The 26,319-nt window shown below is 39.5% G+C and overlaps 1 protein-coding gene and 1 long non-coding RNA gene across 3 annotated transcripts in view; one reads left to right on the top strand and one right to left on the bottom strand.

The window, feature by feature from the left end:
* The window catches only part of bcl6ab (BCL6A transcription repressor b), a 32,396-nt gene extending 21,067 nt beyond the window's left edge, over positions 1–11,329 (bottom strand). The window contains exons 1-4 of the mRNA XM_061891421.1: positions 11,205–11,329; positions 3,250–3,420; positions 2,962–3,183; positions 743–1,456 (exon numbers count right to left, since the gene is read on the bottom strand). Of these exons, the coding sequence (XP_061747405.1) occupies positions 743–1,456; positions 2,962–3,183; positions 3,250–3,404 (1,091 nt within the window). The 5' untranslated portion in view covers positions 3,405–3,420; positions 11,205–11,329. The remainder of the gene's footprint in view (positions 1–742; positions 1,457–2,961; positions 3,184–3,249; positions 3,421–11,204) is intronic.
* LOC133545654 (uncharacterized) lies at positions 10,911–14,735 on the top strand. Of its 2 annotated transcripts, none has more exons than XR_009804898.1 (3): positions 10,911–11,184; positions 13,958–14,452; positions 14,600–14,735. It is a non-coding gene; the product is annotated as an uncharacterized LOC133545654 (long non-coding RNA). The 2 variants fall into 2 exon arrangements; XR_009804899.1 differs by having other exon boundaries at positions 13,958–14,392.
* Positions 14,736–26,319: the final 11,584 nt, after the last annotated feature.

Below are 26,319 nucleotides of genomic sequence, written 5' to 3' on the forward strand. Positions count from 1 at the left end.
ACATGTGTTCATTCTTAGTTTTGATGCCTTCAGTGACAATCTACAATGTAAATAGTCATGAAAATAAAGAAAATGCATTGAATGAGAATGTTTGTCCATCTTTTTGTTTTGTACTGTACAAATCTTAATTCAGGAGGTCTTCAGGAGTAAAAATATATTTACATGGAGCTAGTTAATTTTACTAGTTTTTAGTAGTTTTTCCTGAAATCAAATTTTTATTTTAGAATTTGAAAGCTCTTTTTTGCAGTGTACAAGTATGTCCTATGATTCCTGCTGATATCGAATCCATCCATCCATCCATTTTCTACCGCTTATTCCCTTTTTGGAGTCGCGGGGGGCTCTGACGCCTATCTCAGCTACAATCGGGTGGAAGGCGGGGTACACCCTGGACAAGTCGCCACCTCATCGCAGGGCTAACACAGATAGACAGACAACATTCACACTCACATTCACACACTAGGGCCAATTTAGTGTTGCCAATCAACCTATCCCCAGGTGCATGTCTTTGGAAGTGGGAGGAAGCCGGAGTACCCGGAGGGAACCCACGCATTCACGGGGAGAACATGCAAACTCCACACAGAAAGATCCCGAGCCCGGGATTGAACCCAGGACTGCAGGACCTTCGTATTGTGAGGCAGACGCACTAACCCCTCTGCCACCGTGAAGCCCCTGATATCGAATCAAGTCGCTCAAATCAATATCTCATCGGGACACCCGATAATAATACAAAAAGTATTTTTACCTGACGTCGGTCATGGGGATGTCGTCACTATGTTCACTGGCTGCTTCTTCAGTTTGAGCACCCCTGCAGGGACCAGGCGAAAGAGGTCCATCGCCTCTCTGAGCATCCGCTTCCTCATTCAGAGGAGTTTGGTTCATGACGATGAATTTGTACTTCTTCCAGTTCCGCACCTTGGCTTCTTTGTTAGCGTCCGGGGTCTGTTTGAGGCTCAAGCTGGCGTTTCTGCTGCTGCTGGACTCGGTGGGCGAGTTGGGCTGGCAGTCAGATCTGAGGGGACTTTGAGGGCTGCAGATCACACCTTTCCCAAAACCTGGAGACAACCCGCGGCAGTTAGCGGGAGGGTGCCCGACGCCATCTTCCTCGCTGTGCGTGGCGGGTGAGGGTCGGATAATAGTGGGGTACGTGATGATGGCGGGGGACTCTTTGTGAGGCACACAGGCGCCGGGGACTTGGTTGTGGGACAAAGACAATCCTCTGGGCGGGGTGCTGACAGACGAAACTTCAGGCTTCTCACCGTACACATAATAGGACCCGGATGTGTTAATGCCCCTGAACACATTGTAACCCCTGCAGTCCTGAAGAGGGGGCAAGGCCGTTGTGTAGCGGTTTTTGACGTCCAGCTCTTTCAGGTCGATGCTTCTCAAATTAGGGGGCTGATCAGCCAAAGGTAACATGCCACTCTGCACCTCGTCAACGTGCACATTGAAAGATGGTCTGGAGAAACACAATCCCATGTAAGTAAGTACATTTTATTTATATAAAGCGCTTTTCACAGATAAAACCTAGGTGAATTTAACTGAATTAAATCAAAAGCCTACAAAGTCTACAAAGTCAAGCTCACGGAGGGACTGGTGCAAGTCATTCTATTGGCTAGGGGGTACAGCCTGGAATGCCAGGTCTCGCTGGGATTTAAAATGAGTTTTTGGGATCTTTAGGAGATCCTGGTCAGAAGACCGAAGGTTGCGCCCTGAAGTGTAGGGCTGCGGTTGTCCCGATAGCAATATTTTGGTACCGGTATCAAAATGTATTTCGATACTTTTCTAAATAAAGAGGACCACAAAAAATTGCATTATTGGCTTTATTTTAACAAAGAATCTTACAGTACCTTAAACAGTGAACATGAGACAACTTTTCTTTTATTAGTAAGTAAGAAAACAAAGGCTCCTAATTTGTCTGCTGACATATTGTGTCATTGTATTTTTTTTTCAAAAACAATGATGATTATTCTACTTGTTCATTTACTGTTAGCCTCTACTTACATTCTCTTTTAATATTTTCTATTTACACTTCTGTTAAAATGTAATCACTTATTTTTCTGTTGTTTGGATGATACCAAAAATTTGGGTATCGATCCAAAACAAAGTAGTTAGTTTTTTTTTGATTGATTGAAACTTTTATTAGTAGAATGCACAGTACAGTACATATTCTGTACAATTGACCACTAAATGTTAACACCCGAATAAGTTTTTCAACTTGTTTAGGTCGGGGTCCACGTAAATCAATTCATGGTCACAGGATCATACAATGGTCATGATTTAAGTCCCCATGTGTCCAGGGACGTATTTCCTGAGTTTAAAAACATAATATGAATTTTTTAAAAACTAAAAAAATATTTTGTGATGCTTAAAAATATTGATGTAATCATATCGATTATATACGCTCTTGTACTTGGTATCATTACAGTGGATTTCCGGTGAAGATCTCCCCATGGCGTTTGTTTACATTGTAACGCCGGTGACATGTTTAATATCTAAACATCCGTGCATGTTTAGCTATTCCTTTTACTGCAAGGATGATACTTGTAAAAAAAAAAAAAAATTTATTTGTATTTGAACGTGTGAGTGATCATTTCAAGATCCGATTTGGAGATATTTCTAAGGTGATAGAAAGTTTTTGGTCAGTCGATGACAGTTACTCTCCAAAGACTTTGACTAATCAAGCACAACCCTAAAGTTTCTGAGGCTGGTAGTAACAGACCAGCACCAAACGAGTTTTTGATCAGGGGTATCTATTTATCGAGAGCAATGATCAGAGTTTCCGTTTTGTTAGATCTCATCTGAAGGAAATTCGAAGACAACCAGTTTTCGATGCAGGATATACATTCCAAGAACGCAGATAAAAAGTGAAACTCAAGCATTGAAGGAGCAATACAGTTGAAAATAATCTGCATAGAGATTATAAAAAAACAGTCACAGTCAGGCTTCAGAAGCCAAGCTTACCTGGACTTGATAAACCTGTGGCAGGTGTCAGCCACGTGTTCCATCTGAAGGTACAGGGCGGCGTTCATGGTGCCTACCAACATGCTGTCGGTCAGGTTCAGATACGATGTGTACATGAAGTCCAAGAGGTTGGAGAAACTCTTTGCGTCTATTTTGGGGTCCAAATTGATGCCGTTTAGGTTCGCGTTCTCGGGGTCCATGAAGACGGAATAAAAGAAGCCGCTGGTGAAGAAAGCACAGGCATCAGGATTGCCCGATTTGTCGCAGCTGGCGACGCCGTACACTTACCTGCATGCTACCAGGATGGTTTTGTGAGCGTAGAAATTCTGTCCATTCACTAGAATAGTAACGTCCGTCAGGATATTCCGACTGCGGAGGCGGTTGAAATTGAGCAGGACGTCGCCTGCATGTCGCGTGAATTGAACGCACCCATTTGCAGTCATGGCCACGCTGTGAAAACTAAGAAATAGAAAGTGATATTAAGGCATGTTAGGGTTTTTATTTTTGGGTCAAGCCCAAAGAATACACACACTGTATTTACCGTACCATAGGGTGCATCGCATTATAAGGCGCACTGCCGATGAATGGTCCATTTTTTTTTTCTTTTTTCATATGTAAGGCGCACCAGATTATAGGGCGCATTAAAGAAGTCATATTATTATTATTTTTTTCTAAATGGAAAACACTTCCTTGTGGTCTACATAACATGTAATGGTGGTTCTTTGGTGAAAATGTTGTATGGATTATGTTTTACAGATAATCTTCCAGCCGCTTTCTGACAGTCGCTTCTGGATGTGCCGTTTTGTGGGCGGTCTTATTTATGTGGTTCACTTTCAGCAGCGTCTCCTACATCTTTGTTGTAGCTGTGTAGCGTGCAAGGAAGGAAGTGGAAGAAGTCTCAAAAGATGGAGCTAACTGTTTTATTGACTTTCAGATTTTACTTAAATCAATAACAGAGCAGCATCTCCTCATCCGTAAACAACAACACCGGAAATGTGTCCTGTGAAAAAATGTCCGACCGGAACTCTTTGACCAGTGTTGTCAAGGACTACAAAGGTGAACGCGCACAATTTTTTTCAGGATTTATGCAGATCCCAAATACAGATCAGCAGATACTAGGTTAGAAAAGTTGCTTTTGCATAATATTGCAAAACAAAACGTCAGATAGTATGTCGTACAGTACATACACACCATAATAATAAAGCACATTAAACGGTGCGGCTTCTTAGCTTACCAAAGTTGTGCTAAAACAGTTTGATAGATTTTTGAGCGCCGTGTGTAATGTTCTTTATTTTCAGTGGAACATATAACATATTGGTGTTGTTTACTTGAGTCACGTTGCCATTATAGTGCACTCTACACGTATCTCTTATGTTTGTCACACTTATCATTTCACCATGAACCAAAAGAAATTGCTTTGAGGTCAGTAGGCAAAAGCAGAATTATTCCGTACATCAGGCGCACCAGATATTAAGGCGCACTGTCGAGTTTTGAGGAAAAAAAAATATTTTAATTGTGCTTTATACACCGGAAAATATGTTATGTAGGTTACACCTGCAATACAATATAACTATACAATTATTTATTATTGGCATCTGCATGCAATAGTGTGAGAAAAAAAAAAGATAAAAATGAAAAGCAGTACAAATATCTTTAGAAATACATGTTAACTTGCTTCTTTTTGTCTTTTTTTATGTCCCAAAAAAGGGGGAGGGGGCTTACGGCAGATCGATATGTGCTTCCATGTTTAGATCTCTAAAACATTTTTTTGAAAAGCAGAATCTAGGCTAGTCTTGAATACTCGCTAAGTTGGCAATGCTGCCACATCCTCTCATTCTCTGGCAGAACAGGTGTGTTAAGAAGAGTTATGATACTGTACAAAGTTCTAACAACAAGCTACGTTTACAAACAGTCCCGTTGTAACAGAGTTGTCAAACTAATTTTTATCGAGGGCCACATTACACATCAGGGAAGGCACCTTTAATGCTGAAAGGTACCTACATGTTTTGGAGCAACATACTGTGTGTTGCCATCCAAGCAACGTTATCATGGACGCCCCTTCTTATTTCAGCAAGATGATGCCAAGCCACATGTTACAACAGTGTGGCTTCATATACACAGGTCCATGTGTAACAGTGAATGTATATGAATATAAACATAAATTAGCTTTGTTACACAATTTGCAACTGTTTTTTAATATGAAATACTTTACTAGGAGTATTGCTTTGAAATTCTAAGTCAGATGACAATCAGATATTAAAGTATTAATTTTTGATGACCACAAAAATGCTGAGAGCCCCATGTTGCATGTTTAGATAATAATAAAGTGTAAAACATATTTACATTTTGAAAGAAAAATGTTACATAAGAAATATATTTAGCCAAAAAGTGCTTTTTTAATGCCAGCCTTTTTGCAAGCCACATCAATTATGTGGTAGACCACAGGAACTGACGTAGAGGGCCATATCAAAATGATCTGGCGGGCCACATCAAAAATATGTGGCTAGTCATATGAATGAGATGACAGGCCACATAAAATGACGTGGTGGACAACTATCAAAATATAAGACAGGCCATTTTAATATGATGAGTTCGTCCACAATAAAATGGTGGAAAGCCACGATAAAAGTGGGAAATGAACTAGTGAAAAACTAGTGAAATCAACTAGCTTTTACTAATTTTAATACTATTAAGACCTCGTAAATTAAAAGATTTGTATTGTACAGTACAGGCCAAAGTGTATGTATATGTATATGTATATGTATATATATATATATATATATTTATATATATATATATATATATATATATATATATATATATATATATTCCGGCTTCCTCCCACCTCCAAAGACATGCACCTGGGGATAGGTTGATTGGCAACACTAAATTGGCCCAAGTGTGAGAATGTGAGTGTGAATGTTGTCTGTCTATCTGTGTTGGCGCTGCGATGAGGTGGCGACTTGTCCAGGGTGTACCCTGCCTTCCGCCCGATTGTAGCTGAGATAGGCGCCAGCGCCCCCGCGACCCCGAAAGGGAATAAGCGGTAGAAAATGGATGGATGGATATATATATATATATATATATAAATAAATACACATATAGTACATAAACATATACATGTATAAAATGTTTTATAATGTTTACCAAATAATAGATATATATTAAAAAAAAACATTAAAAGCGGTCCCCCACATCCTTCTGTGGAAAAATTTTACAGGCAAAAACTAATGAATTGCACATGTGTGTCACCAGGGGGCAGTGCCATTGCAGTACTTGCTCTAACACACTCAATGAATTACAGTAGTAGTATTGCAGTTATTTTAAACTTTTCTGCAATCTCAGCGAGTCTGCAGGCTGTAAAATGTTTTGGAATAATACACACTGATGAAAGAGTTGAATAAAGGAAGTGGATGTAGCTATGCAGGTTTTATATATTATTTATTAGGTTAATGTAATTTTCTTAATGCTTTATAACTAGAGGTGGGTGGACCATACAAAACATGTTGGTATTGATCATATGTCAAAAGGATTAAATAATAATGAAACTTTTTGTCATTTGGAGATTTTTCAAGTTATTTCATTAATTTTGTTTGTTCTTTACCTTATATGTATGATTGTGTATTTAAGAAAAACGTATTACTGTTAATATTTGTGAACAATTTAACAAATACAATATAAGACAATGTAATGAGTATATATAAAAAAAACAATAATTCCCATTTATTAAATATAATTGTTTGAGTAAAATGAAGTTAAAAGTTCAAATTAGTTAAACATAAACTACTTTGAGCTCTTATTCAAATCCTTTGGCTTTTTGCTCCAACGTATTTCCTGAGTTTGCAAACAACACAACACTATAGAACAGGCATGTACAAAGAGGTGGGCGGATCCAAATATCGGTGATATTGATAGCAGTATCACGTGATGGGATTGATTATCCAAGTTTTGTTGTTCGATTTGAATGAGGATCAAGAGTAGCTTTTGCTTACTTATTTTTGACCGTTGCCTTTATTTTGCTGGAATGTCTGTAAAAAGTAATTGTGTTATTTTGTCCATAATGGGATCCAACTCTGATTCCTGGGGTGACAATTCGATTCAGAGTCAATTCTCGATTCAACACGATTCTCACAATGTATTATTTGGTGTAACATTTATAATTGACCTTTTTTTTTTTAAACAGGTTACAGGTTAGAAAAGCTCTTCTAGTTGCATAGAGAGCCTAAGGCCAAATCCGGCCCCCAAAGGAATTATCTATGGTCCCCCCGGGATGATATTTGATTAGTATTGGAACCGGCCCGCAGGCCACAGCCGCCTGCTGCTGTTTTGCATGCACCAGTACTCCATCAGTGTTTGCGCCAGAAATTTTCAAAAAAGGGTCCCAGGGACCCCATCAAAGCATAAAAATGGGGTCCTACAGTAAATTTTTGGGGAGCCACTTTTTGTAACCGTTTTAAATACAAATGATAAATGTATGAATTATACCAGTGTTTTTCAACCACTGTGCCGCGCCACACTAGTGTGCCGTGAGATACAATCTGGTGTGCCGTGGGATATTATGTATTTCACCTTATTGGGTTAAAAAATATTTTGGGAAAACCAGTAATTATAATCCGCAAATGTGTTGTTGTTGAGTGCCTGTGCTGTCTCGAGCTCGGCAGAGTAACAGTGTAATTTTTCCTCTGTTTTCTTCTGATTGCAATCATGATCCATAAAGTGCAGGCAAAGATGACAAAGTGCAAACACAAAAAGTACTAGTATGTACTCGGCAACGCTAGTTTACTTGGAATCATATCAATACCAACATTTGTAGTAGTGCTTATCGCTCTTTCTACTCTTTCAACAGACCTTCAAAATTAAAGTAAAAAAATATCACAGTATATGCCATATTGCTTGATATTTGACTGAGATCTATACAAGTCGTATCGCCAACCTCTAATGCAGGGGTGTCAAACTTAAAATAAAAAGTATTTGCAGAAATCCTTCAAAATAAAAGTAAAAACACATCACGGTATCTGCGAAATTGCTTGATATTTGACTGAGATCTATATAAGAGTATCACCAAACCTTAATGCAGGGGTGTCAAACTTAGTATAAAAACTATTTGCAGAAATCCCTTCAAAATCAAAGTTAAAAAATATCATGGTATCTGCACTATTGCTTGATATTTGACTGAGATCTCTATGAGTAGTATCGCCAACCCCTAATGCAGGTGTGTCAAACTTAACATTAAAACTATTTGCAGAAATCCTTCAAAAGAAAAGTAAAAACACATCACGGTATCTGTGAAATTGCTTGACGGAAGTGGAAGAAGTGTCAAAAGATGGAGCTAACTGTTTTAACGACTTTCAGATTTTACTTAAATCAATAACGGAGCAGCATCTCCTCATCCGTAAACAACACCGGACATGTGTCCCGTGAAAAAACGTCCGACTGGAACTCTCGGATCGGTGTCGGCAAGGACCACAAAGGCAGAACCACACAATTTTTCAGGATTTATGCAGATCCCAAAATACAGATCAGCACATACCAGAAGGGTAGAAAAGTTTATTTTGCATAATATTGCGGAACAAAACGTCAGATATTATGTGTTACCGTACACACACACCATAATAATACTCGTATGTTGAAGCACATCACGCGGTATCTGCGAAATTGCTTGATATTTGACTGAGATCTATATAAGTAGTATCGCCAACCTTTAATGCAGGGGTGTCAAACTTAACATTAAAACTATTTGCAGAAATCCTTCAAAATAAAAGTTAAAAATATCACAGTATCTGCGATATTGCTTGATATTTGACTGAGATCTATATAAGTAGCATCGCCAACCTTTAATGCAGGGATGTCAAACTTAACATTAAAACTATTAGCAGAAATCCTTCAAAATAAAAGTAAAAAAATATCACGGTATCTGTGAAATTGCTTGAGTGGAAGAGGTGTCAAAAGATGGAGCTAACTGTTTTAACGACTTTCAGATTTTACTTAAATCAATAACGGCGCAGCATCTCCTCATCTGTAAACAACACCGGAAATGTGTCCCGTGAAAAACCGTCCGACTGGAACTCTCGGACCGATGTCGGCAAGTACTACAAAGGCGGCCGCGCACAATTTTTCAGGATTTATGCAGATCCCAAATACAGATCAGCACATACCAGAAGGGTAGAAAAGTTTCTTTTGCATAATATTGCGGAACAAAACGTCAGATAGTATGTCTTACCGTACACACACACCATAATACTCGTATGTTGAAGCACATCAAGCGGTATCTGCGAAATTGCTTGATATTTGACTGAGATCTATATAAGTAGTATCGCCAACCTTTAATGCAGGGGTGTCAAACTTAACATTAAAACTATTTGCAGAAATCCTTCAAAAGAAAAGTAAAAACACATCACGGTATCTGTGAAATTGCTTGACGGAAGTGGAAGAAGTGTCAAAAGATGGAGCTAACTGTTTTAACGACTTTCAGATTTTACTTAAATCAATAACGGAGCAGCATCTCCTCATCCGTAAACAACACCGGACATGTGTCCCGTGAAAAAACGTCCGACTGGAACTCTCGGATCGGTGTCGGCAAGGACCACAAAGGCAGAACCACACAATTTTTCAGGATTTATGCAGATCCCAAAATACAGATCAGCACATACCAGAAGGGTAGAAAAGTTTATTTTGCATAATATTGCGGAACAAAACGTCAGATATTATGTGTTACCGTACACACACACCATAATAATACTCGTATGTTGAAGCACATCACGCGGTATCTGCGAAATTGCTTGATATTTGACTGAGATCTATATAAGTAGTATCGCCAACCTTTAATGCAGGGGTGTCAAACTTAACATTAAAACTATTTGCAGAAATCCTTCAAAATAAAAGTTAAAAATATCACAGTATCTGCGATATTGCTTGATATTTGACTGAGATCTATATAAGTAGCATCGCCAACCTTTAATGCAGGGATGTCAAACTTAACATTAAAACTATTAGCAGAAATCCTTCAAAATAAAAGTAAAAAAATATCACGGTATCTGTGAAATTGCTTGAGTGGAAGAGGTGTCAAAAGATGGAGCTAACTGTTTTAACGACTTTCAGATTTTACTTAAATCAATAACGGCGCAGCATCTCCTCATCTGTAAACAACACCGGAAATGTGTCCCGTGAAAAACCGTCCGACTGGAACTCTCGGACCGATGTCGGCAAGTACTACAAAGGCGGCCGCGCACAATTTTTCAGGATTTATGCAGATCCCAAATACAGATCAGCACATACCAGAAGGGTAGAAAAGTTTCTTTTGCATAATATTGCGGAACAAAACGTCAGATAGTATGTCTTACCGTACACACACACCATAATACTCGTATGTTGAAGCACATCAAGCGGTATCTGCGAAATTGCTTGATATTTGACTGAGATCTATATAAGTAGTATCGCCAACCTTTAATGCAGGGGTGTCAAACTTAACATTAAACCTATTTGCAGAAATCCTTCAAAATAAAAGTTAAAAATATCACAGTATCTGCGATATTGCTTGATATTTGACTGAGATCTATGTAAGTAGTATCGCCAACCTCTAATGCAGGGGTATCAGACTTAACATAAAAACTATTGGCAGAAATGAAAAAAGACAATTCAAAACATTTGCAATCAAATGTCGATACCAATAATTAGGCATCGACCCTAACTGTACAGATAGTAAACAGATGTTGCCTTCAAGGGCTTGTGTAACTATCTGCGCAGTGACTTGCAGGGATAGAGGTGCGTTCAAGTTCAGATCCATGCGCTGCTGACAAAAAAGGCGTTTCTCACTTCAACTTCTGATATATTCGCGAGTTTGAGTGAAACGTCAAAATAGTGGTTGAAAATATGGCCCAAGTTGATAAATAAGGCACATAAACCAGAAAGACCGGTCCGATTGCGCCACGTATTATGTGCTTTTGAAGCCAAGTAGTAAGCATACCAAACATAACAGACGAAGCGAGGCGAGCCAGTGTGTGGGAAAATGTGCACAAATTGACTTCAAAAAGAGCTTTCATCAAACTTTTATACAAACAAAAATGAAAATGTCGCCAAACTGACCCACTTCCGCACATAAAAAGTCACAAAAGTGCAAAAGACTACTGAATGTGTTATGAAATACGACAATCTAACTCGCCAGCTGAAGAAGCAGAATCGTGTGCTTCGCTCGCGTTGAGCCTCAGTGAAGAGAGAAATGGGAAGGTAAGGGAAAAAAAACCAACCTTTTAAAAAGTTTCCTCGAAAATCCGAGCCACTCCACTTCTGCGAATTCAGTTCTAAGAAACTACGCCGCTCAATTCTCGGAATTTCTACATGGGACTGTACCATGTCGGAGGCAGCGGGGTGATGCCTTGGACACGGTTCGCCTCGGTTCACAACATCGTCCGTAAAATAATGTCACCGCCTAAAAGTGGTCTGATTTTACAATATTTAGTTATTTTGTGTCATATTTGGGAATAGTTGAATGTTAACGTCGTGTTTTTGACGTGTTTTTATGAAGCTGATCCATCTGCCGGAGCGTTGGGACATTCCGAGAGAACAGTCAGCTGACCAAGTTATAAATACTGAGAAGAAAATGAGAACATGTTGAACTTATGGCCGCAGACTCTCGCACAGTCGACAGTGTCATGTCGCTCTAAAAAAACAATGACACTAATAATGCAATAAATGTAATCCTAATAATTATATCAAAGCTTCAGTTCATGCTAATAACTATATTTAACCTCATTATCATTTGACAACTCCATGTCAGATTTTACTCTGGTATTTATTTATATAAGTATTTTTTTTGTATTTTTGGTCTGTATTTTTTTACATTTAAATAACATTTTGCGTGTAAATGTTTTATTTGTGTATTTGTATTATTTTATTGAATTGTTAACGTATTTTTACACCTATTTTTCTATTACTGAATAAGCTAATTTATATGTATACATTTTTTTTTAAGTCACCAAAAATTAACATGCCTTTTGAATTTAGTAGAATTGAACAAGCTTAGCTTCTTTCCACTTCTTTTCGGAACATGTTGAATGATGTAAATGTAATCATGTGATGTACAAAACAAACAAACCATGGGTGTATACATATATATATATATATATATATATATATATATATATATATATATATATATATATATATATATATATATATATATATATATATATATATATATATATATATATATATATATATATATATATATATATATATATATATACCGTATTTACTTGAATTCCCGCCGGGGCGCTAATTAATTTAAAACGTCTTCTCACTCCTGCGCTTACCAAAGGCATGCGGTAAAAGTAAGCATGCGTTAATTATTTTAAAACCTCTTCTCACTCCGGCACTTACCAAAGGTATGCAGTAACAATTTGAGTGTGATGTAAGCTTGGACCTTAAATCCTACTGAATAGCTCCTAATCTTCTTCCCTTTATGCAATTTCAAATTACCGGTATTGAAACCAGCCTCCTCCATTTTGAAAATCATGACAGGGGAAGTGTCACTCGTGACGTCACGAGTTTGACCAGGCGGTAATACTAAGCATGCGCTAATTATTTTGGTAAGCGAGTTTGACCCAGCAGTAATTGAAGGCAGGCGCATACATACATACATATATATATATATATATATATATATATATATATATATATATATATATATATATATATATATATATATATATATATGTATATAAATATATATATGTATACATTTATATATACGTATGTATTTTTATATATATATATACAAATACATACGTATATATAAATATATGCATATATATATATATATATATACATATATATATATATATATATATATGTATGTAGGCGCCTACATACATATATATATGTATATATATATATATATATATATATATATATATATATACATTATATATGTATATATACATACATAAATACATACAAACCCCGTTTCCATATGAGTTGGGAAATTGTGTTAGATGTAAATACAAATGGAATACAATGGTTTGGAAATCCTTCTCAACCCATATTCAATTGAATGCACTACAAAGACAAGATATTTGATGTTCAAATTCATAAACTTTATTTTTTTTTGCAAATAATAATTAACTTAGAATTTCATGGCTGCAACACGTGCCAAAGTAGTTGAGAAAGGGCATGTTCACCACTGTGTTACATCACATTTTCTTTTAACAACACTCAATAAACGTTTGGGAATTAAGGAAACAAATTTTTTACGATTCTTGCTTGATGTACAGCTTAAGTTGTTCAACAGTCTGGGGTCTTGTTGTCGTATTTTACGCTTCATAATCCGCCACACATTTTCGATTGGAGACATGTCTTGACTGCAGGCGGGCTTGGAAAGTACCCGCACTCTTTTACTACGAAGCCACGATGTTGTAACACGTGGCTTGGCATTGTTTTCCTGAAATAAGCAGGGGCATCCATGATAACGTTGCTTGGATGACAACATACGTTGCTCCAAAACCTGTATGGACCTTTCAGCATTAATGGTGCCTTCAAAGATGTGTAAGTCATCCATGCCATGGGCACTAATACACCCCCATACCATCACAGATGCTGGCTTTTGCCGGATGGTTATTTTCCTCTTTGTTCCAGAGGACACCAGGTCCACAGTTTCCAAATATAATTTGAAATGTGGACTCGTCAGACCACAGAACACTTTTCCACTTTGCATAAGTCCATCTTAGATGAGCTTGGGCCCAGCGAAGCCGGCGGCGCTCCTGGGTGTTTTTGATAAATGGCTTTCACTTTGTATAGTAGAGATTTAACTTGCACTTACAGATACAGCGACCAACTGTAGTTACTGACAGTGGTCTTATGAAGTGTTCCTGAGCCCACGTGGTGATATCCTTTACCCACTGATGTCGACATACATACTGTATGTATGTACTGTATGTATACTGTACTTTATTTTCCGAACATCCATCCATCCATCCATTTTTCTACCGCTTATTCCCTTTAGGGGTTGCGGGGGGCGCTGGCGCCTCTCTCAGCTACAATCGGGCGGAAGGTGGGGTACACCCTGGACAAGTCGCCACCTCATCACAGATTTTCCGAACAATAAGCCACTACTTTTTTCCAATGCTTTGGACCCTGTGGCTTATAAAACTTTTTTTTTAAAAGTGTATGTATTTTTTTTTCCACTAACAGCCATAATGTTTTGCATTCAACAAATAGTTTTCATAAAAAAACTGGCAAAAACACTGAGTAATAAGTGCTATTTTTTGTGCTATGGTGCCATCTTTTGGACAAGTTCACTAACTCCAAATGCTGCGAGTTGAAAAACTACTTCCTGTTTTGTGTCTTGAACCAGAAGTTCATCCTGTTTCGTCAACTTTTTGTCTGCAGGGTTTCTACTCGAAAGGGTTCTTTTCATTGATCGCTCCAAGAAATGTTTGTAAGTTTTACAAATATCTAAAACAATTCTTACCTACGAAACCATCCAATATATGATGCTGTAAGTGTGTTTTCATGCATATTTGTACATGCTATCGTAATGTAATGAAGCTATTGTCGTTAGCATTAGCCGACATGCTTTACACATGTACGAGTGTCTGAGTGAGTATTGTTAAATTAAAATGGCAATCCTTTTGTTTCGTTTCAGTTTCTTGAATTCACCAAAATGTCCCCGTGGAGTTATTGAGTCTGTTTAGATGATTGGAGAGCGAGATTCCGCAGCTAGTGGGTCCATGACGATGACTTCTGTTTTGTTTGATCAACAGTTTTACAGCCACCGGTTGTTAATAAACATTTACAAAATCTTCGGTAAGGGTATTTATCTGCGGTTTGAAATATGTAAAATAATTTTTTTCTTCTAAAAATTAGTGGGTGCGACTTTATAGCCCGTAAAATACGGTGATCAGTCTATTATTTAATGTGACTGTGTAAGGACGTTGAAAACAAATATCAATCAATCAATCAATGTTTACTTATAAAGCCCTAAATCACTAGTGTCTCAAAGAGCTGCACAAACCACTACGACATCCTCGGTAGGCCCACATAAGGGCAAGGAAAACTCACACCCAGTGGGACGTCGGTGACAATGATGACTATGAGAACCTTGGAGAGGAGGAAAGCAATGGATGTCGAGCGGGTCTAACATGATACTGTGAAAGTTCAATCCATAATGGATCCAACACAGTCGCAAGAGTCCCGTTCACAGCGGAGCCAGCAGGAAAACAACCCAAGCGGAGGCGGATCAGCAGCGCAGAGATGTCCCCAGCTGATACACAGGCAAGCAGTACATGGCCACCGGATCGGACCGGACCCCCTCCACAAGGGGGAGTGGGACATAGGAGAAAAAGAAAAGAAACGGCAGATCAACTGGTCTAAAAAGGGAGTCTATTTAAAGGCTAGAGTATACAAATGAGTTTTAAGGTGAGACTTAACTGCTTCTACTGAGGTGGCATCTCGAACTGTTACCGGGAGGGCATTCCAGAGTACTGGAGCCCGAAATGAAAACGCTCAATAGCCCACAGACTTTTTTTGGGCTTTGGGAATCACTAATAAGCCGGAGTCCTTTGAACGCAGATTTCTTGCCGGGACATATAGTACAATACAATCGGCAAGATAGGATGGAGTTGGCCGTGTAGTATTTTATACGTAAGTAGTAAAACCTTAAAGTCACATCTTAAGTGCACAGGAAGCCAGTGCAGGTGAGCCAGTACAGGCGTAATGTGATCAAACTTTCTTGTTCTTGTCAAAAGTCTAGCAGCCGCATTTTGTACCAACTGTAATCTTTTAATGCTAGACATGGGGAGACCGGAAAATAATACGTTACAGTAATCGAGACGAGACGTACCAAACGCATGGATAATGATCTCAGCGTCTTTAGTGGACAGAATGGAGCGAATTTTAGCGATATTACGCAGATGAAAGAAGGCCGTTTTAGTAACGCTTTTAATGTGTGACTCAAAGGAGAGAGTTGGGTCGAAGATAACAACCAGATTCTTTACCGTGTCGCCTTGTTTAATTGTTTGGTTGTCAAATGTTAGAGTTGTATTATTAAATATAGGTCGGTGTCTAGCAGGACCGATAATCAGCATTTCCGTTTTTTTGGCGTTGAGTTGCAAAATATAAAACTATTACCATTACCACACTAATTAACCATCCCATTTCATGAGAATATGTGTTTTTGTTGTTTTTACAATGACCTTCAAAAATATAGAACAACTTATCTTTGGTGCTCATGTGTTGGCTACAACTTTCCACTTGCACTTTTAGTCCCTCATTTGTGTTACCACCACCTGTCTCAGCGCCAGATGGTATCAAGTATTACAAGGTGCAATAAACTCGAGACAAATCCCCTTTAACGAGGAATAATGTTGTTTATACTGCATAAAAGTCATCATAAGTGGATTTAAAATACATAAGTATGTGTTGACTGAAATGACACTCCCTCTGGTTTGCTCTATAAAGGAGATTATAATGTACTTCTACGTGTTGTATTCACTCATTCACCAAAATAAGTCACAATTGAAAGCATTGTCTAAATGATGTATATTAATATAGTATTGGCAACTGTGTTAGATTTTCCCTGCATTCTATTATTATGACTGGTATTTTGGTCAATTATGTAGCTATAACACTTCTCAGTACAACTGCAACCCCGATGAGAAATATCTGCCAAAAATTTCAGCGCTGTTGTCTTTGTGAAAGGGGAATTTTTTTAGGCATCTGAAGTATTCATTAGGTATGCAGGTGGGTGGAAATGATTATTAAACTGAGTTGTATTTATTATGTATTTGTAATAGATAGATGTGTTCAGTGAAGTTCAACAAAATTAATAGACAAATGTCGAACCGTGTGTGAATAAAAACCTGTTTTTAATGTATTTAAAAGCATTTTGAAGCTCCAACTTAATCAAAACACAAATGGTGGAAAGAAAATGTGGTTGAAGTACTTCTGCTCAGGTCACTATGGCAACCTCGAGGTCTATATCTGGTTAAGGTTTTTCACTTTAGATGTTTTTTCCCCCCCTGCGGTATATCTTCAGTTGCGTGAGAGTGTTTTTTTTTTTTTTTTTCCTTTTTCCTTTTCAAAGAAATCATTTGTCTGCCGCAGCAGTGTTTCGAAAGAAATGATTTGTCAATCAAAAAATGGTACATGCAAAAAAATAAATGACTAAAATGGAAGTTTAAAAGGTTTACATTTGCGGTAAGATGGAGGTGATCAATTAACGTTTTTATTTCTCTGTTGCTTTTATTTATCTGTCTTATGTCTGCTGAATGACGCTTGAAGAGAAGTTAGAGAACATTACGTTAAAGATAATAATACATCATCTTTTCTTCATTTTCTATACTGCTTGTCCTCATTACTATGCACCATATTTCCTAAAATAAAAGACCCGATAATTGATTGATTGATTGATTGATTGATTGAAACTTTTATTAGTAGATTGCACGGTTCAGTACATATTTTGTACAATTGACCACCAAATGGTAACAACCGAATACGTTTTTCATCATGTTTAAGTCAGGGTCCACGTTAATCAATTCATGGTAATTGGTCCTACTCAGAGCTGAGCTACGTTTCCTTTTATTTTGAGCTTTTGAGCATTAGTGCTGTCGTACTAATAATTGTTATGCAGGAAAAGTGAAACTACCAATGACAGTCATCATGATTACTGACAGGACATTAATAGGCTCAGCCTCGTCAAATTAAAGTGCTAACTATTATTCAACTGCGCTGTATACAGTGGAACCTTGATTTTCAAACTTAATCATTTCTTGAACATGGTACATAAATCAAAAAGTTTGCATCGTGAACATACATAAAAAGGGGTAATGAATCAACAATCTTTTTATCGACAAAACACAACACAACAACAACAACAGAAAGCTAAACTGTGAATGCGCGCACATACAAAATAATCCCTTTGGTTCTCTAAAAACATTAACAAACATGTTGCTATCAATCAGTCAACATTTCAATCACTGTTTACATACATAGCCCTTAATCAAAAATGTCTGAAAGGGCTGCACAAGCCAAGACAACATCCTCGGCTCAGATCCACATCAGGGCAAGAAAAAACTCAACCCAATGGGGACAACAAGAAACCTTGGAAGGAACGGCAGATGTGGGGACCCCTCCTCCTGCCTTGGCTGACCAGTGAAGAGGATGCCGAGTGGATACAGTTAACGTGAAAGTCTAGTTCATAGTGAGGCCAACTGTGGATCCTCTTGTATGTAGACAAGTCAGTAGCGCCGAGAGCAGAGGTCCATCCCGGGTCCCGATTTGGAACAGCTAGCGAGTCCTCCATGATAGCTGATCTGTGGCCGCCTGATAAAAAAAAAAAGAAAGATGGCAGATGAATTGGTCTATAAAGGGGAATATTTAAAGACTATGTGTTTGGATTGGTTTTAAGATGGGACTTCAAATGCTTCTACTGAGGTAGTATCTCAAACTGTTACCGTTAGTGCGTTCCAGAGTACTATAGCAGTGGTTCTCAAACTGTTTTCAGTGATGTACCCCCTGTGAACATTTTTTTAATTCAAGTACCCCCTAATCAGAGCAAAGCATTTTTGGTTGAAAAAAAGAGAAGAATAAGTAAAATACAGCACTATGTCATCAGTTTCTGATTTATTAAATTGTATAACAGTGCAAAATATTGCTCATTTGTAGTGGTCTTTCTTGAGCTATTTTGAAAATAAGATATAAAAATAACTAAAAACTTGTTGAAAAATAAACAAGTGATTCAATTATAAATAAAGATTTCTACACATATAAAGTAATCATCAACTTAAAGTGCCCTCTTTGGGGATTGTAATAGAGATCCATCTGGATTCATCAACTTCATTCTAAACATCCATCCATCCATTTTCTACCGCTTATTCCCTTTTTTGGGGTCGCGGAAGGCACTGGCGCCTATCTCATTTCTTCACAAAAAAGAAATCTTTAACATCAATATTTGTGGAACATGTCCACAAAAAAATCCAGCTGTCAACACTGAATATTGAATTGTTGCATTTCATTTCACAGTTTATGAACTTACATTCATATTGTGTTGAAGTATTATTATGAAGGATTTTTGAATTGTTTAGAATATTAAAAAAAAAATCTCACGTACCCCTTGGCATACCTTCAAGTACCCCCAGGGGTACACGTACCCCCATTTGAGAAACACTGTACTAGAGGACCGAATAAAAAATGCTCAATATCTCACAAACAGTTTTTGGGCTCTGGGAATAATAAACCAGAGTTCTAAGAACGTAGATTTCTGGCCAGGACATATTGTGCAATACAATCAGCAAGATAAGATGGAGCTAGACCGCTTAGTATTTTATACGTAAGTAGCAAAGCCTTAAAGTCGCATCTTAAGTGCATATAAAGCCAGTGCAGGTGAGCCAGTATAGGTGTATATATATTTATATATGTATGTATAAAGGTATATACAGTATAGTAATATGATCAAACTTTCTTGATCTTGTCAAAAGTCTAGCAGCCGCATTTTGGACCAAGTGTAATTTTTCAATGCAAGTCATAGGGAGACCTGGAAATAATACTTACAGTAAACGAGACGAGACATAACAAACTCATAATCTCAGCCTCGGTGAGATTATAGATATTATAGAGATGAAAGAAGAATGTTTTAGCAAAACTCTTTAATGTGTGACTGCCACACAATACCTCTCTGCTAACAAGGGGGAATTACACTTCAACGACTGTTGTTGGCTTTTACAGTAGGATTGCTCATTTACATAAAAACAGTTTTTCTCACTATGATAGAGCGAAACCATCCTTGCCCAGACAAACCCTCCTGGTTTTTTGGGGAATAAACATATGGGGTTTTGCCACCAGCCGCTAGACTGGAGCTGACCAATCTAAGTCTATGAGCACGAACTGATGAAGCCTACTCGGATTAGAGGCGATACGTCTTCCAAGACAAACCAAACAGTTATCAATTGAATGCCTTGAAATTCTGATTTCTTTTGTAATTCAAGTTGTCATTACATATATCTATTGTTTTATTTGAAATAATTGTATCGTTGATAATAGAGGTAATTATTGTTTTTGTTGTTCATTATAAATAGAGCTATTTCTATTGGTATTTGTAGTGTAATGTTCATTGTCATTTCTGTGTTATTACTATTTACTTCGCTAACTGGTTCTTTGCTATCACTTTTTGTATCATATTTGTTCATATCGTATTTGCTGATGCTGTTGTTGTTGTTATTTTTGTGTTTGTTGTTGTTGTAATCCAGCTCAGTGGCCTTGTGGTTAGAGTGTCCGCCTTGAGACTGGAAGGTTGTGAGTTCATACCAAAGACTATAAAGATGGGAGCCATTGCCTCCATGCTTGGCACTCATCATCAAGGGTTGGAATTGCGGGTTAAATCACCAATTGTTTCCCCAACGCGGTGCACGCTGCTGCTCACTGCTCTCGTTAATCCCCGGAGGTCAACATGGGGATGGGTCAAATACAGAGGACACATTTCACCACATCCAGTGTGTGTGTGACCATCGTTGGGACTTTAACTTTTTTAATTTTAACTTTAAGTCTGTCTATCCCCCTTTTGTCCCTGCAATTTCCCGCTCTGTCTTCCTTTTTTTCCACTTTGTATCACTTCCTGCTCCGCCAAACATTAATATAAATCAATTTAATAAAGTCAAATGAAAATAAGGCAACAAGAGAAGTACCCCACACTTCTCTTTTAATCTGTACAGCAAATATGGGCATCTACATCAACAATATTATTCCGTCCTACGTGTCTGTGACGTAAACAAGTTGACGGATAGTTAACATGAAAATCCCGAGGAAAGGGAAGAAAGAGTCCAAGCCTTTTATCTTTAAGAAGATTTAGTGGTTTTCACAGAGAATGCACTTTTCCTTTATTCTTGTCTAATTGGTCATTTCTTTCTTTGTTTTCTCTTTTCCTTGTATTTATTTGTTTTCGTTTTGTAAAACTGTATAAAGAGACACAAAATATATGTCAAAGAAACACTACTAAGTAACAACATATCCATAAATGTTTGCTGCAAAACATGTTTTCACACATACACACACAGCCCATACAATAGCATGTAAACAGTGCTCATAAACGTATGTAAATAGTCCTAACGCTCAAAGCCACACATGAATGATATTTACATATGGAATGCTTGTAAACAACACAGGATAATATACATTATATACTGAGGAGGAGGGACACAAACATTGCACCCTCTTTTAGAGGAGTGAGCTAGCGAGCAAAGAAGCTACATGCTAAGTAGCAACAAGCTAAAACAGGAGAACAAGCTATCGTCACACAGTACTATTTTTACATTTACACGCACACATAACGTCTTCATGTTACTCATAAAACAGACACAGGACTTACAGACAATGTTTCCAAGGCACTTTGTGGTCAGAAACAACAAACTTTAAAGGCGGAAACACGTAAATACGTTTTGTGTGTAAACGAGTGAGCGTCTGACTGTTACGCGCAGACGACCGGAAACTAGAGGAGGGAGCAACTCACCTTCAAAATAAAGGTCCCTTCTTAGTACCGAATGATGTTACATCACACTCCCCGCCTGGTATAAATATTATACCACTGTTTTGAACTGCAGTAGGAACATGCTTGATACAAATTACAGAAACTTAATTTAACTTAGTCTGCATCATTACCTGCCAAGAGAAGGACTGTCTCAGAGACAGGCCTCAGAAAAGTCTTTGCAGATCCAGATCTTATGACCTTGAGTTCTATCTTCCTGACCTTCCCGTCCTGGTCGGGGAAAGTCTTTGTGACAGGAGTCAGGGGCCACTCGTTCCTCTTAGCTTGATTGTCTTTGAGCAACATGAAGTCGCCCTCCTTCAGATTAGGTTTGACATCTTGCCACTTGCTGCAATTTTGAAGTGTGGGAAGGTATTCATGCCTTCATCTGTGCCAAAAGGTGTTGGCGAGATGCTGCACCTTCCTCCACTGCTGGCGGTAAAGATCCTTGTTGTCGAACGTTCCAGGAGGGGCAGGGAGAGTGCACAACTTCTGTGTCAACAGCAAAGCAGGGGTCAGAAGGAAAGGAGATTCTGGGTCTTAGGAGATCGGTGTGAGAAGTCTGGCGTTAATGATCTCTGTTACTTCTGCCATTAGCGTAGACAACACTTCATGAGTGAGATGTGATCGGCTGGATTCTTGAAGCATGGAGTCAAGAATTCTTCTGGAGACTCCAATCATGCATTCCCAGGCTCCCCCAATATGGGAGGAATGAGGCGGGTTGAAAATCCACATACAGTCTTCCTCACCCAAATACTTCCTGACATTGGGCTCTTTGAGATCTGCAAGGACCATGTACAACTCCTTGCAAGCACCAATGAAGTTTTTCCCACAGTCGGAACGAATCTGCTTTGCGGGTCCTCTCAGTGCAAATAATCGACGTAAAGCGTTGATGAAACCTGATGTTTCCATTGATTCGATGAGTTCTATGTGCACAGCAGGCGTGCTCATGCACGTAAAGAGCACTGCCCACCTTTTGCTTTCAGCTTGACCTCCACAAGTTTGTCTCGTGGTGACAGACCAGGGACCGAACATATCAAGTCCCACATAGGTAAAAGGTGGCTCTGTGCACAGACGATCAGGGGAAAGATCCGCCATTTTCTGTTCAGCAGTCCTCCCACGAAGTTTGTTACGAACCACACATTTGCGGGGAATGCTGTTGATGCACCGTTTGGCACCAACGATCCAGTATCCTGCTGTACGGATGGATCCTTCTGTGAAGACACGACCCTGATGTTTGAACTTTTTGGTGGAAGTGTCTCACAAGGAGCTTCCCAATTTGGTTGTTGGCTGGAATAATAATAGGGAACTGTTCTCCAATGTCCAGTGTGGCATGATTGAGCCTTCCTCCTACGGAGAGCCTCCTAAGTCTACTCTATTGTTTGGGAGTCGTTGACGGGGAGATCTGAATGGAAGCGGTGCCACCCAGGTGTTGGTGTCATCCATTGTCATCTCTCTGTCCATGAAATCCAGGAACATTCGGTCCTCGATGGAAAGTCCTACTTGATCATCATCCTTAGTGTTCTGGAAGATTGTGTTGCCCAAGTTGCGGTCGTCGAGGACAGGGATGCTGAATTCAAGGCTGCGAGAAGAAGTTGTATTGTGTACTATGGAGCTGAACCTTTCCTTGACCTGAAGTTGGTTGGGACATAGAGTGATAAGAGATGGTCTTCCATTTTTCAAAGCTGCTGCTTTGTGGGCTGACCTGAGACACACATCCCCTACGACGACCCAGCCAAGATCCGGTCGTTGGGCAAAGGGGGCACTATGAAGACCGTTACGCTGCTCTCTGACTTTATGAACTTCAAGGACGTCGCGTCCAAGAAGTATTAGTGTCTGGGTTTCAGGGTCCAGACTTGGAATCATGTGAGCGATGGACTTCAAGTGGTTGTGGTGTCGTGCGACCTCTGGAGTTGGGATCTCGGGCTGGTCGTCTGGCATGTGGTTACATTCTATGAGTGTTGGAAGCACAACACTGTTTTTTCCATCCAGAGATTCTACGATGAACCCAGTGGCTCTCCTTCCAGATGTGTCAGTGACTCCTGCACATGTCCGGACACAACAGATGTGACACGCCAGTTTTGACTCGGCAGTTTCGCCGCGGTCGCCAACACCGAGCAGGCATCTTGTCAGCACATTAGATAACTCAAGTGATTCGATGTCCGGCACATGTGGTCATTCAATCAGGATATCACACTTCCTGTTAGCGGCCTTGTTAGGAGAAGAGAGCACACACGGGGTAAGGAGCCACGGAAAGCGGGGGAGTCTCCGGCGTTGGCGCCTGTAAGCTGACGAGGACCCGGCTTTGACGACCACCAGGAGCTACCTGAGAGGCCCGCTATTCCCGTGCATCGTTTTATCTCCGAGTAACGGCAGCGGGACGGCAGGGGAGAGGTCCGGCTGGCAGCCGGCAGCAGCGACACCGCCACCTCAGCACCTCACGGCGGCGAGACCGACAGCTTTCTCGCGGAGGCAAGTGGCAGCAGCGGCACCACCATCTTGCGGCGGCGAGATCGGCACCTTTCTCGCGGCGGCGAGTGACAGCACCGGCACGGCAAGGGAGGACCAACTCGCGGCGACGAGACCGGCAGGTGACGGAGGCGAGACCCAGAGGAAGAGAGAGGCTAGCGCGAGGCTTGCCAGGCAGGACGGGACCCCATCGAAGGATCGGTGTCTTGGGCGTCAGATGGCATCCACCCGGACCGGGCAGCAGCCAGGATTAACATGGGACCAAAGAAGGTGCTCTCTCCTGATGAAGGTGAGGAAATGAGGAGATCGCTCAAATTTTTGACAGCAGAAGTATCAGCTATCAAGCAGGAACAACAAACAATAATGCAGCTGGTGGAGGAGGTAAACATTTTACGTGTTGAGAATGATAGATAGATAGATAGATAGATAGATAGATAGATAGATAGATAGATAGATAGATAGATAGATAGATAGATAGATAGATAGATAGATAGATAGATAGATAGATAGATAGATAGATAGATAGTACTTTATTGATTCCTTCAGGAGAGTTCCTTCAGGAAAATTAAAATTCCAGCAGCAGTGTACAGAGTTGAAATCAATTAAAAAAAAAAAAAAAAAAAAAAAAGTAAAAAGTAAAAAATGGGGGTTTAAAAGGAAACAAAATAGAGAAATATTACAAAAAGAATAAAAACAATGGGAATAACAATATAACAGTAAAATAAGAATATAACAAGACAAAGTAGGCAGTAGTGACCATGTTATGAAAACGTATCGCACTGTTAATGTTTTGCATCCCCTGTCATCCTTGTACCCCCCGCCCCCCGCCCCAGAGAGGAGTTGTACAGTCTAATGGCGTGTGGGACAAAGGAGTTCTTGAGTCTATTAGTCCTGCACTTGGGATGAAGCAGTCTAGCACTGAACAGGCTTCTCTGGCTACTGATAACGCTATACAGAAGGTGACTGGCATCATCCAGGATGCTCACTAGTTTGTCCACAGTCCTCTTCTCTGCCACCGTCACCAGTGAGTCCAGTTTCATTCCGATTGTAGAACCGGCCCTCCTGATCAGTTTCTCAAGTCTGGAGCTGTCCTTCTTAGATTTACTGCCCCCCCAGCACACTACCATGTAGAACAGAACACTGGCAACCACAGACTGGTAGTAGATCCACAGGAGTTTTCTACAAATGTTGAAGGAGTGCAGTCTCCTGAGGAAGTACAGCCTGCTCTGTCCTTTCTTGTACTGGTGGTCCGTGTTAACAGTCCAGTCCAGCTTATTGTCCACTCAAACCCCGAGGTACTTGAATGAGTCCACGGTCTGTACCTCAACTCCCTCGATCACAATAGGTTGTGACCGTGGACTCGACCTCCCAAAGTCAATGACCAGCTCCTTGGTCTTTGACGGATTGAGCTGCAAGAGGTTCGTGTGGCACCAGACAACAAAGCCTAAACGAATGATGCAAAAGACCTACAAATAGAACAATTAACGGACCGAGTGGACAAGCTAGAACAGTACACAAGAATAAACAACGTTATTCTGATCGGGTTTAATATAAAGCCCTGTTCATATGCTCGGGCGGTGACCACCAATGGTGGAGAGGAACCCGGGAATTTGGACATATCCACAGAGAGACAAGTAGCAACGTTCATGGAGTCAAAGGGTATACTCATGGACATTGCAAATGTAGAAGCTTGCCACCCACTCCATAAGAAGAAGGATGGATCGGTACCAGTAATAATAATGAGGTTCGCCAATAGGAAATATAAAACTGCATTACTAAAGCAAGGGAGGAAGATAAAAGGAACAGATGTGTACATAAATGAACATTTAACAAAGAAAAACGCAGACAAAGCCAGAAAAGCATGTAGCCTAAGGAAACAAGGCAAAATTCAACAAACATGGACAGCAAACTGCAAGATATTTATTAAACTAAACGGAACACCGGAGGAAGCAAGAGTAATAGTCATAAGGAAAATAGCAGAGCTGGATAAATATCAATAACGATGAATAAATTAAACACAACCATGACCCAAACAAACAATAATCAATCAGAAAGATAATTTATAACCTTTTCCAGCATTGATCAGAACGGGACAGAATCGGACAGTGCTATAAATCTCTAGTCCATGTTTGAATGCCTTCTTGTGTTTTGATTATTTCTGGACTCTTCCGTTCCCTGAGTCGTGTGCACTTCCTTGTTTATATTCATCACCGTGGCGACTTCATTTGTTCCACCTGCACTGGCTCCTGACGCACACATGTTCGTGATTATTGCTTTAGTATTTAACCGGCTTGCTACCTTAGTTGTGTCTGGATGTTTTGTTTGCTTCATGCGACAGTTGCGTTGGTTATTCTACTCTATATTTACTCCGCTAAGTCTCA

Source organism: Nerophis ophidion, linkage group LG28 (genome assembly GCF_033978795.1).
Source record: "Nerophis ophidion isolate RoL-2023_Sa linkage group LG28, RoL_Noph_v1.0, whole genome shotgun sequence".
NCBI lineage: Eukaryota > Metazoa > Chordata > Actinopteri > Syngnathiformes > Syngnathidae > Nerophis > Nerophis ophidion.